General features: G+C 43.8%; 2 protein-coding genes across 2 annotated transcripts; one reads left to right on the plus strand and one right to left on the minus strand.

Moving 5' to 3' along the window:
• Window positions 1-2,729: 2,729 nt before the first annotated feature.
• LOC121741759 lies at window positions 2,730-4,394 on the minus strand. Its single transcript, XM_042134646.1, has 3 exons — window positions 3,501-4,394; window positions 3,082-3,313; window positions 2,730-3,007 (listed from the first exon to the last, which is right to left on the minus strand). Exons 1-3 carry the CDS (start codon window positions 4,392-4,394, stop codon window positions 2,730-2,732), a joined length of 1,404 nt encoding a protein of 467 aa, XP_041990580.1.
• Window positions 4,395-6,180: 1,786 nt separating this feature from the next.
• Window positions 6,181-9,527, plus strand: LOC121811066 (serine/threonine-protein kinase D6PKL2-like). Its single transcript, XM_042211839.1, has 2 exons — window positions 6,181-6,741; window positions 8,690-9,527. Exons 1-2 carry the CDS (start codon window positions 6,251-6,253, stop codon window positions 9,477-9,479), a joined length of 1,281 nt encoding a protein of 426 aa, XP_042067773.1. The 5' UTR covers window positions 6,181-6,250; the 3' UTR covers window positions 9,480-9,527.
• Window positions 9,528-12,420: the final 2,893 nt, after the last annotated feature.

The following is a 12,420-nucleotide window of genomic DNA, read 5'->3' on the forward strand; positions in this document are numbered from 1 at the left end:
TGCTTTTTAGTATTTAGATCTAGTTTTACATGGATCAAAACCATATAATTATATATACATATTAAATGTTTTTTTTATCAAAAACACCCAGTGTAGGCGGGGGGTTTAGGCAGACCCCCAACCCGTGAATAAAATCAAAATATAACGTTCCAAAACATGATCCTAGCCCAAAAGTGATTAGGATCCAAAACAAGAATATGAAAAACCAAACTGGAGGTCCCCACAAATTGGGATCCTCCAGGCTATCAAAGTAAAACTAGATACTAAATAAACAAAAGGAAAGAACAGGTATGTAAAAATGAGAACTACCATGAGAGCAATACCAATCTACACGGAAATTAGGATATCCCAGCTGGTCTATCCTAACAAGCGCCTTCAGGTACCGAGGCACATAGACTGAATCATAATACGTCAGGGCAGAGGTCTGGACCCCCTACCTGCAAGAAAGTCGGCAGTGCGGTTTCCTTCTCTGTAGATGTGTGAGAATCGAACCTGCCGCTGAGAAGTCATACTCTGGATCGAAGCCATATGATGTCTAAGATTCGCAGAGCCAAGCTGTCCAGATGACAGCAAAGTAACCAGAGCCGCTGAGTCCAGCTCTATCCAAATGTGTGTAGAGAACTCCATAGCCATCTCCAAACCCTGAATAAGAGCCTTAAGCTCCGCCTCAAAGCTCGAAGATGCAGCAACAGGAGAACAGAAGGCTCGCAGAAGACCTCCATCAGAACCACGAACCAATCCTCCTTCTCCCACCTCCAATGTCAAAGTAGAGAAGGCTCCATCAGTGTTCAGCTTCACCCAAGGGGCATCTGGGGGATGCCAAAGGACCACGAGCGAACGCAGTACACTCTGTCTTGGAGAAGAAGGCATGAAATCGACCGACGGCGAACATCCCTTCCAGTGAATAGGGGTGATCCTGCCGGCCAACACGAACGTATGCAGGTGACGAGTGACCTAACAAATAACATGAGAGTGACGGAAAGGGCGACCGCGATGCTTGCAGCCGTTCCTCTCCTTCCAAAGGAACCAAACGATCAAACAAGGGACTAAAAAACTAATATGCATGGCGGGAGCCCTAGTAAAAGAGGACCTCCGACAGGGACCTAGTCTAAGTGCAATATCAGTGCTCGTGTGAATCGGTGTGTGAGAAGAAGGGAGCCAGGCATCGAAATATTCCCACACAGAAATCGCCGACTGACTAGAAAGAAAGACATGACTGAAGGACTCGACAGAAGGAGACTGACAACACTGACATCTAGACGCTAACTCAATACCCCGTCGCTGCAACTTTTCATCCACCGGCAGCCTACCAAACAACAGCCTCAAAATGAACACCGAGATGGTAGGGGTCACTCCTCCATTCCAAATCATCCCAAAAACTTCATGCTTCGGCAGTCTCGTCCGGATGCTCTCCCAGGCTGAGGTCACAGAGAGCTCGCCATGGCTAGTCAGACTCCAGTGCCTCACATCCTTCACCCCCAACTCGTTCGGCGTGGCTCTGATCTGGTTGATCGCATCGAGAGATACGCCAAACCTGAAAGATAAATCATGCAGCATATCCTCGTCCAATGCATGTTCATGCCAGTATGATGCAACGGCCTGGGATTGAGGAGGATCATATCCCGGGACGCACAGACTCCGGATAGGGCTAGCCCCAAGCCAGACAGCATCCCAGAAGCTGATCTTCCCCTCACCCAAGGACCAACGAATATAATCGTGCATGAGTGACCAAATACGACGCAAACGACGCCAAGTAGATGTATGCAAATGAAAATGAAGAATACTGTATTTCTAAGTCATGAACTGAGCCCAAAGAGAACCCTGAGCAAGAAGCCTCCACCACAGCTTGAACCCCAAAGCCACTGCCACCTCTCGAAAACGGCGAATGCCCAAACCTCCTCATCCAATGCAGCTTCCTCTTCTCCCCCACAGTGCCCCTGAAATATCTGGTCAGAATCCGCTCCAACTCATCAAGGAAACCAATCAGGGGGCTCATAACCTGTAGAATGTGCAGGGGGATGGCGGCTAGCGTGCTCTTAATCAGAGCAAGGCGACCCCCATAAGCCAGGTAACGGTGGGACCAACTATTTATCCTGTCCAGCATCCTCTGCCTTAGGGGCAAGAGATGGTCTGCTCTCCTAGCCCCTCGGAATATCGACACTCCCAAGTATGTGAAGGGCAGTACTCATCTCTGAAACCCTACAACCTCCTCCACTGTGTCAGCAAACTGCATGTGCTCATCCACCAAATAGAAGTTAGTCTTTCCATTGTTCACCATCTGACCAGACATCCCACCAGCTTCTCCACCGCCTCTCTGTGAGCCCTCGAGAATATGATAATGTCATCCGCATAGGAGAGATGAGTAATAACTGGTGCTTTCTTGCGGCATCAGTAGACCATCTCACTGTCCCCCTTGATCAGTCCATCTAGACATCTCGAGAGGTAGTCTGCCGCCAACACAAAGAGAGAATGCAATAACGGGTCCCCTTCCCTCAGTCTCCTGGAAGACTGGAAGAAACCTGCCAGACCACCGTTCACCAAGACAGAGAACCAGCAGGACGAGATGCATCTGCTAATCATTCCCACCCAAGCAGGTGAGAATCCCATATTCTCAAGGACCTTCAACAGAAAAGACCACTGCACTCTATCATACGCCTTCGCCATGTCTAGCTTGAGAGCCAGATTTGGCGACCTACCTTTGCTCGATAACTTCTTCCCCAGGTCATGAATCAACTCCTGAGCAAGCAAGACTTATCACTAAGAAGATGCCCCCTAATGAATCCACTCTGATTCGGTGCGATGACAAGGGGAAGCAGAGGTGCTAGTCTCGATGCTAAGATCTTTGTGATGATCTTGTTCGTGACATTGCAAAGACTTATCGGTCTGTAATCCCCCCACGTGACTAGATTCAGTTTCTTCGGTATGAGTATGATCATGGTCGCCGCGAAGCTCCGAGTCATGAACGGCCCACTGAAGAAATCCCCAACAGCTTCAATCACATCACTCCCTACAATGTCCCAGCAATGCTGAAAGAACAATGAAGAGAAACCATCCGTCCGGACACACTATCTCCACTGATACCAAACACTGCATCCCGAACTTCCTTCTCCTGCGGAACCGAGCACAAGGCATCCTGGTCCACTGAATCTGGAAGGCTATGAATAAGTGTCAAATCTGGCTGGTCAAGGCCTCCTACATCAGAAGTCAAGAGCTGCTGGAAGAAGGTGGTCACCGAGTTCCTAATCTCGGTCACCTCAGTCAGCACTTGCCCCCTGCCTCGATCATATGTATCCTCGACTTCACTCTCTTCTGTCTAACCCAACCGTGGAAGAACTTGGAGTTCCTCTCTCCATCTGCCTCCCATCTAATTGCCGTCTTCTACCTCCAAAATTCTTCCTCCATCTTGGTCGTGACTATGAGCTCCGTCGAGACTCTGCTCAAGTTGGCTCGTGTGCTGGTGTAGGCGTGCTATCATATAAAATCTAAGTCTCAAGGACTACATCCTCAGCATTCTTCAGATTCTGGTGGATGTTGCCAAAAACCACTCTGTTCCAGACCTTTAGGAATTTCTTGATCCTGATAGGCCTGAGCTGAAGGTTCATCATACCGTTATAGCATGTTTCCGCCTCCCAAACTCTAGCAATCTCACTCTTGAAGGTCTCGTGCCTTACCCATATGTTCTGAAATCTGAATGTCGGCCTAGATCTCTGAACGGAAAACTGACATCTCACTAGCAAAGGGGCATGATCAGAGCTGAATCTCGCCAAGTGGGTCACTCTGGTTGTCGCAAACACCGATGTCCAATGCTCCCCAATCAAGATCATGTCCAACCTCTCCCTAAGACCTGCCCTATGCCAGGTAAAGATTGGCCCATCAATGCCCGGATCTATCAACTGGCAGTCCGCAATGGCATCAGCAAACTCCATCATCTTTCTGTGTTTGTCCGTGTCACTCCCCTGTCGCTCCTCATTAGTCAGGAATATGTTGAAGTCGCCTCCCACTAGCCACGGTCTGCCATCCACGGCCAAAGAGATATCCCCAAGCTTTTTCCATAGCTCATGTCTCGTCTCCCTCGTATGTCTACCATATACTATAGAGATGTAGATAGGGAACGAGAAGACTGCAGCAGTGACCTTAATATGTAGGACCTGCCTCGAGTCATCTACCACCTCCTCCGTCCAATCCTCATGGGCTAGTATCCAGATATGTCCACTCACATTGGCTCCAACAAAACGAAGCCCCTGAAAGTTCCTCCCCACTGCCGGCGCCGCCCTTTGGGGTTCAATCACAGTAGCAAATAAAATCTTGTGTTCCCGAATCAAATTTTTTAGATGCCTCTTGACGTGGGTATTCGTCACACCCTGAGCGTTCCACACTAGGAATTGGCTCGACATGGGGAAACAAATCAGGTGTTCTGCGAGGTAGAAACCCTCGCCTTCTTCCCTAGTGCTTCAATCGCAAGACTTTGATCCCCATTGCTAGCGATCCTCATTCTTACTAGTATATTTTGTGCTATATAAAATAGAAAAATGGAAAGAGATAATTAATAAAGAGAGAATATATATACAAAGACTCAAGACTTCGATCCCCATTGCTAGCGATCCTCAAGGATTTTAGACTTATTCGAGCATAAACAAACATTTCGAATCAAGTTGAATCCAATATTATTATACATAAAAAACATTAAGAATTGAAGTTTATATTTAAAGTTTTAATTAATCTTTCTTAAATATTTTCTTATATTGAAATGTAACATATCGATTTTTTTTTTATTTAATTAATAGTACTACTTTTTTTTGCGAAAATATAACTGCAAACTAAGGCATTTAGTTTATCTAGCAAATGGACTTTACCAAATAAGGCTAAATAAAATGAAAATTCGAATCATTTACAAATTGCTTGATTAGTTTAGGGCATTGACAATGCCGTGCTCTTTATCGATTTTGCTTTGTTTGTTTAGAGCATCCTTAACGCCGCGGGCCGGACCGCACCTGGGTCCCGGCCCGCAGCCACGCGAGATGGAGGTGATGAATTTGCGGCCCAGGCCGGTCCCGGGGACTCACTCGCGGCCCAGGGCCGTGACTCGTTGCGTCCCGGCTTGGCCCGGCGTTGGAGGGGGTTCGGGCTGTCCTGGGCCCCAAGTTCTGAATTTTTACGCATTTGGAAGAGGGAGGGGGAGAGGAAGAAGAGGGAGGAAGAGGAAGAAGATGAGAGGGAGAGGGGCGACATTGAAAATGATTTTTTTCATTTTTTTGCACTTTTTTTAAATTTTTTTGTGCACTTTTTTTTTAATATTCTAATTTTTTAATTTTTTTGTATTAAAAATAAATTTCTCATGTTATAATTGCTCAACGTTTTAAATTTTTACCAGTAATATAGGCTGGAGTTGTGAATAGTGTCGTTTATTAGTTGTGACCCGGGTTGGTGCCTGCGGAGTTAGAGCAGTTGTGGCATGGAACTCAAATTTAGGGGAATGATGACGTGAAGAGGACTTAAAGCCTGAATTCGGGTCAGGGTTAAGCAAATTGCTTAAATACGAGTCTAGTGCCCAATATATAAATGAATGACATGCACATAATCCGAAACTATTTTTTTCATCTATAAATATACTCATCTCTCTTTCCATACATTCACATTCTCCTTTCTCTCTAATTACTACTACTACTCATAATTTCAATTTCTTTTATTTTTGAAAAATGATCCCATTGTCTTCGGTGGAAAATTTCGACCAATTTAGTACTTTACAAAACTACTGAAACCAATGTGTTGTGATTACTTCCATACTTAATTAAGCTTTAGTGACTTCGTATCTAGATAACCGGATAATACCACCGAAGTAAAGACGATGTCATTATGAGATTATATTGTTTTATTCATTCAAATTTTTTTATTTTAAAATTAATATAAATATTTAATAGTATATTAATGACTGTGATTAGTATCGATTCTATTAAATATTAGATGAATAATGTATTAGTCCTCCATATTAATGCCCGTAAGCTATTGAAGTTCATAGAATGGTAGTACTTGGAGTATATAACAGTATAGTTTATTTAAATAATTAAAGCAAAAAATAATACTCCGAGCTAGTGAGAGTATTAAATAAAAAATAAATAGAAGTCCATTCCAAAAGTGGGGCCCAATGAAGCGTCCTATCTATATTCTTCACTTTGTACTGAATCGTCTCAAATCAAATCAAATCAAATCAAATCAAATCTTCCATCTCCCAATCCCTCTCTTCCCCTTCCAAATGGAGGCGAGAGCCGACGACATAGCCAACGACCTCGCCAGCATGAGCTTCAACTCCGCCACCACCACCACCACCACCGACATCCACCGCTCCACCAGCTCCAGCTCCGACTGGACCGCCTCCTCCTCCGCCCACTTCCCTCCCCCCAAACCCCTCTCCCTCTCCCTCTCCCTCTCCGACATCCGCTTCCTCCACCGCCTCGGGGCCGGCGACATCGGCGCCGTCTACCTGGCCGAGCTGAAGGCGGAGGCGGGGCTGTTGGCGGCGAAGGTGATGGACAAGAAGGAGCTGGCGAGCCGCAACAAGGAAGGGAGGGCGAGGACTGAGAAGGAAATCCTCGAAATGCTCGACCACCCCTTTCTCCCCACGCTCTACGCCGTCCTCGACTCCCCCAAATGGTCCTGCCTCCTCACCGAGTTCTGCCCCGGCGGCGACCTCCACGTCCTCCGCCAGCGCCAGCCATACAAACGCTTCCCCGACTCCGCTGTCAGGTCTCTCATCTTATCCCAAATCAAATTACTCTTTCATCTCATTAAATCTCTCTGACTCTTTTTTTAATTAATACTAATAAGTTCCGCACTTCTCATGCATATCCCCGCCCTAATTATATATAATTACGCTTCCTTTTATAAATAATCACAATTTCTATTCAAATTGTATGCTTGTATTTGAAGGATAGATTATTTTTAACACCCAGTTATTGTTGAAATACTCCACTATTATTAGTAAAATCACGATCGTCTGTCTATTCATTGCAATTATATGTACATACGAGGGAAGTGGGGCCCTTAGTAGCCTTACGTAGGTGGTGGGGCCCGGGTTGTGGGTAACTACTGTGACACTGTCCGGTTTGAGTGAGAGAAAACAGAATTCTACTGTAGAGAGGGAAGCTATGCTAGGGTGGATAAATGGAAATGAAATGGTGGCAGCTGACGAGTAATTATTACCTCACGTGATGGAAAGCATCGTCCATATTCATAATCAAACAATTAACACATTCAATTAGAGTGTAAGTACGTTTTGGTTGTAGTAAATATAACTGCATTTTGACGGTCATTTAATTTCTGGATGTACACCTATATGCAATAATCTTTTACTACTATAAGTTGGCTGCCAGCTCAAACAGACTATTAATTGTAGTTAAGACACAATTTACTGATTGCCAATCACTTTAGCTGGAATATTTACTAATTATGGTTGACCTATTAACTTGCACCACCCAACTAACGTGGTCCGTGAATTTATGTGTTTTAATAATCCTACCTTTTTTTTAATACTATTATATTACTTCAACTTCGAATACAAAGAGTAATAAATTCACGTTTGACCAATATAGCAATAATATTGAGGAATTTGGGGGAGAAGTTTCTATTTTGTCCATATATTTATGTAGAGGATCCTTGAAACGAGGGCACAATGCCACAAAATCCAGTGAAATATGTTTGGATTAACTTTTGCAGAATTTAGGGGATTCCATATTTTCCTTTTTGAAAATTTACATCACTATCTGGTGACCCCATACGAAATTACTATGTGGCCCCTACATGATTGGATATTTGACATTTATCAAATTAAAAATTACTCCCTATCGAATCTGATTTTTTGGTCAGTCCTTCCGTAAAACATAAATAAAAGATTAATTAATTTTGTCGTTTGGCATATGTTATCTTCTATCTCTGTCTATTTCATGAAAAGGGTTGGTTTCAAAGTGTTTTGATGTGTCTCATATCTTATTGTTTTATTTTTGGACAGATTACTATTATTACCACGATGTATTCCTCATTCAAATTTACCATTTCTCGAAAGGAATCATAAAAGGACAACAAAAACTGAACAATAGCAGTACAAAATGTTGAAATTTAGAGATGGGGCAAAGGAACTCACAAAAGCCCCTTTATCTTTTTTTTTTCTCTGTTGCATGGGGATTAATAAAAGTTAGTTTTGTGGGGGTGGTGGGGGACAGTGGCGGATCCAGGATCCGAAAATGGAGGGGGCGGAATATATAGTATTAGCTTGGTTTAGTGCGGACATGGCTATTTTTGTTGTTGTTCGGGGCGACGCCGGAGGCAAACGGAGGGGGCGGACCTGGTAAATTTACATCCCGATAAGGGAAAAATAGTCGCACGGAGGGGGCGACCGCCCCCTCTGCCCCCCCTAGATCCGCCACTGGTGGGGGATCTAGTCATTGGCTCATTCCTCATAATATGATTTAAGACATGATTGACTTAAGATATAGTTTTATCCTACTATCCATTTATCCTCAATGTTGTAATGATCTTGTGTCACATTGTTAGGACACCTTTTGTCTTGTAGATTTTGGCATTGACTACAAAACTGTGACAACTATCCATAATCAATAGTCTTCTACATTATTTGACTTTGATTGAAATTCTTTAATGTTTTGTTGATCAATGTTTTGATGCCATGTTATTTAACCAGGTTTTATGCATCTGAAGTTGTCGCAGCTTTGGAGTACATTCACATGATAGGAATTGTATATCGTGATCTTAAGCCGGAGAACATATTGGTTCGATCCGACGGCCATATAATGCTAACCGATTTCGATCTCTCTTTGATGTGTGACGACTCTACCTCCACACCGGCTCAAGTAATATCGAGCCACAATCAGCCAAACGCACCACCTTTGAGCGAGCACGCCATCGAAACCCAGCCCTTCCGCTCCACCTCTTGCATCCTTCCAAATTGCATTGTTCCCTCCGTGTCGTGCTTTAACCCTAGGCGCAAGCGTAAGAAGAAGCCTGACCGCCACACGGGACCCGCCTTTGTGGCCGAGCCTATAGATATCCGCTCTATGTCGTTTGTTGGGACCCACGAGTACCTGGCACCCGAGATTGTCTCTGGGGAAGGTCACGGTAGCGCGGTGGATTGGTGGACTTTGGGGATATTCATATATGAGTTGTTCTATGGAGTGACGCCTTTTCGTGGGATGGACCATGAGATTACCCTAGAAAATATTATGGCGCGGGCGCTCGAGTTCCCTAAGGAGCCGGCCATACCTAGTGCGGCCAAGGACTTGATGTCGCAATTGCTCGTGAAGGACCCGAACCAACGTATGGGTTCGACCATGGGCGCGTCGGCAATTAAGAAGCACCCCTTCTTCAATGGAGTCAATTGGGCGCTATTGAGATGTGCATCTCCCCCTTTTGTTCCTCCTCCGTTTAAGAGAGATGTTGTAACTAATCAAGACAACATTGTTGACTATTACTAGCACAAATAGTTTTTGCAATATGAATGTCAATCTAGCTATTAATTATCATTCAAAGTATTGCATTTTTTTTGAAGAAAATGAAATTGATTAGTTTACTTGTCGATAGTGTTCAAAAATATTTTGAATTTTTTTTGTTACACAAACTATACTCACCTTTTACTCTTCTGTTTTTGTGATTTGGACTTGTAGAAAAAATAGTTAAATTAGATAATGACTGACTATTACGTAAATTCATAACTTGTGAAACATTCTAACTAATTCTCCTATCACCATGAGCCACTTGTGCATTAATCTTGTTAGAGGCGGCTGCCTAAGCGATCCTTTTCCTAATTAATTTGTTAAAATAAATATAATTTGTATAAACAAAATCTAAGCTCAGCCACATCTTTTTGCATTAAAATCTTAAAATATAAATATTCTGATTGATGGAGAGTATTAATGAATATTCCAACACGATTTTTTCACGATTCTAATTAAGAACTTTCGTAAATAAATGTGTTTCAGAATTCAAATATAATTGTATTTGTTCACAAATAGAGATCAATAAAATTTGATATGCATGTGTGGAAAAATAGGCTGCAAAATGGATAGTATATAAAAGGGTAACTTTCACGAATGTTTGTTTGACATACTTGTGGCGCCAACGTTGAAAAGGACCCAAAATTTGCTCACAACAAAGAGCTAAAAAAACACTCGTTTGATAGCCCATACTTCCTTGCAATTAAAAGGGGACAGAGGAAACTTCGTTTTCTATTTATTTAAATCCTATAAGGTGTGACAGCTTAATTTATTTGATATAAGTCAATGCCTGTATTAATGTCTATCATTTGTCGACAAAATGCATCTAAACAATATTTGATGCCGACAACCATTACATCGGAAATCCACTACATTTTTTGTGTGGTTGTTTGTTTATTCATCAAGAGTTTATACTATCATTCTACTTACTTTAACTTCATGCTAACTTTAAACAAAACTCACCTAATAAATAATGAAATTCTTTAGAGCATCCACTACGCTGTCCTCCCATTGTCCCTTAAACTACTATTTGAGGCCCCACTGTACTTTATTCCTACATCCCTTAACTAAGGGACGGAACCTGTAACGCTCCGTCCCTTATTCCGTTCCTTAAATTACTATTCATTCAATTTCATTTTTTATTTTTTTTCCAACCCAATTCAATTAAAACAAACACACTTTATTAAAAAACAAACTTCATTAAAATTAAAACAACATTAAAATTCAAAAAAATAGAAAAAAGACATAATTAAAATCCTAAAAAAAATAAAAATGACATAATTTAATTTTCTCCGCCAAAGTTTTCCCAAATGTGCTCAATTAGATCCTCTTGGAGTTGGGCGTGGGCGCTAGAGTCGCGTGTCCTTGCCCGAATAGACAATCGTTCTTGTATTGACGGATGCGCTCCACTTCGCGGCGGACTACTTGCGGTTGAGCTTCCGGGGGATTCGGGGTCGAATCAATTTCCCGCCTCGGGTCCTTCGTCTTGGACAATCATGTTGTGCAAGATTATGCACGTATACATGATGTCGACCATGCTCTCCATGAACCACGAACGAGCCGGGGCTTTGATGATGTTGAAGCGCGCTTGGAGAACCCCGAACGTCCTCTACACATCCTTGCGAGCAGCCTCCTGCTTCTGAGCAAAAGGAGCCTGCTTTGGGTTCGCATGCCTGCTGCACGTCTTCACGAAGGTCGGCCACTTCGGGTAGATGCCGTCGGCGAGATAGTACCCCATTTTATACAACCGGTTGTTGGCGACAAAGTTGATGGCCGACGCTTTACCATCCAAAACTTCGGTAAAGAGGTCGGACTAGTGGAGCACGTTTATGTCGTTGTTCGATCCAGGGACCCCGAAGTACGCGTGCCAGATCCAAAGCCGGTAGTCGGCAACGACCTCGAGTACAACGGTTGGGTGGGTGCCTTTGTGGCCGCTCGTGTAGGACCCCCTCCAAGCCACCGGGCAATTCTTCCATTGCCAGTGCATACAATCGACACTGCCAAGCATCCCGGGGAATCCGTGCACTTGTTCGTGCAGGTCGAGGAGGAACTGACAATCGGTCCTGCTTGCCCTCCGGAGAAATTCGTCAGAAAAGGCTGCCCGGACGCATTTGCAGAATTTGAGCAATCACATGCGCCCAGTGGTGTCTCCGATATGGAGGTATTCGTCGAACATGTCGGTCGTTTGTCCAGTCGCAAGCTGACGGATTGCTGCAGTACATTTCTGCAGCGTCGTGTGGCTGGGACGACCGACCGCGTCGAACCCTTCTTGGAAGAATCCTTCCCGGGCCGCCAAAGTATTCGCTATGTGGAGAAATAACGGTTTACTCATGCGGAAACGGCGACAGAAGTAGGTATCTCCCCAAATCGGGTTATCGCAGAAGTAGTCGCGTACTAACCGTGCGGCGGCTTCCTCCCAGTTCCGATGGATGTCCTTCCGGGAGCGTCGTGGGGGCGGTGCGGCTTCCTCCGCCTCTCGTCGTTGATCTTCTTCAAGTGATTGTTCCATTAGTTGACGCATTTGCTCAAAAGGATCCATTTGTTTGAGTTGATTTAAGATGAAATTGGAGTGGTTATAGAGAGGATTTGAGAGGAATAGATGTGTGTTTGTGTGTTAAATGAGTATGAAATATGATTATTTATAGAGTAAATAAATAAAAAAATAAATAAAGAAAATAAAAAATTAACGGTAACATTACTGTTTGAAAAATAATTTTTTTTATTAAAATTCGAATTTAAAAAAATGAATTATCACGCATGCATCGGGCGCGTCCCTTGTCTCGCGGCGGGCTACGGGACGGGCTCGGTACGGGACGGGCGAGAGCCGCGCGCGGGACGCGTTGTGGATGCTCTTAATAAACTACACTTATTAGAGCATCCACATATCCTCTTGCCAAAGAGCATGGATGTGGGCCCGGACCAA

Source organism: Salvia splendens, chromosome 7 (genome assembly GCF_004379255.2).
Source record: "Salvia splendens isolate huo1 chromosome 7, SspV2, whole genome shotgun sequence".
Classification (NCBI taxonomy): Eukaryota; Viridiplantae; Streptophyta; class Magnoliopsida; order Lamiales; family Lamiaceae; genus Salvia; species Salvia splendens.

Bases quoted from the DNA above. Each gene is read 5' to 3' on its own strand.
- LOC121741759 (XM_042134646.1), bottom strand. From the start codon at position 4,394: ATGTCGAGCCAATTCCTAGTGTGGAACGCTCAGGGTGTGACGAATACC. The intron at 3,314-3,500 runs GTAGTCCTTGAG...CGGTTGGGTTAG, and splicing joins ATCTGAAGAATGCTGAGGAT to ACAGAAGAGAGTGAAGTCGA. The intron at 3,008-3,081 runs GTATCAGTGGAG...GGGACATTGTAG, and splicing joins AGTTCGGGATGCAGTGTTTG to GGAGTGATGTGATTGAAGCT.
- LOC121811066 (XM_042211839.1), top strand. From the start codon at position 6,251: ATGGAGGCGAGAGCCGACGACATAGCCAACGACCTCGCCAGCATGAGC. The intron at 6,742-8,689 runs GTCTCTCATCTT...TTATTTAACCAG, and splicing joins TTCCCCGACTCCGCTGTCAG to GTTTTATGCATCTGAAGTTG.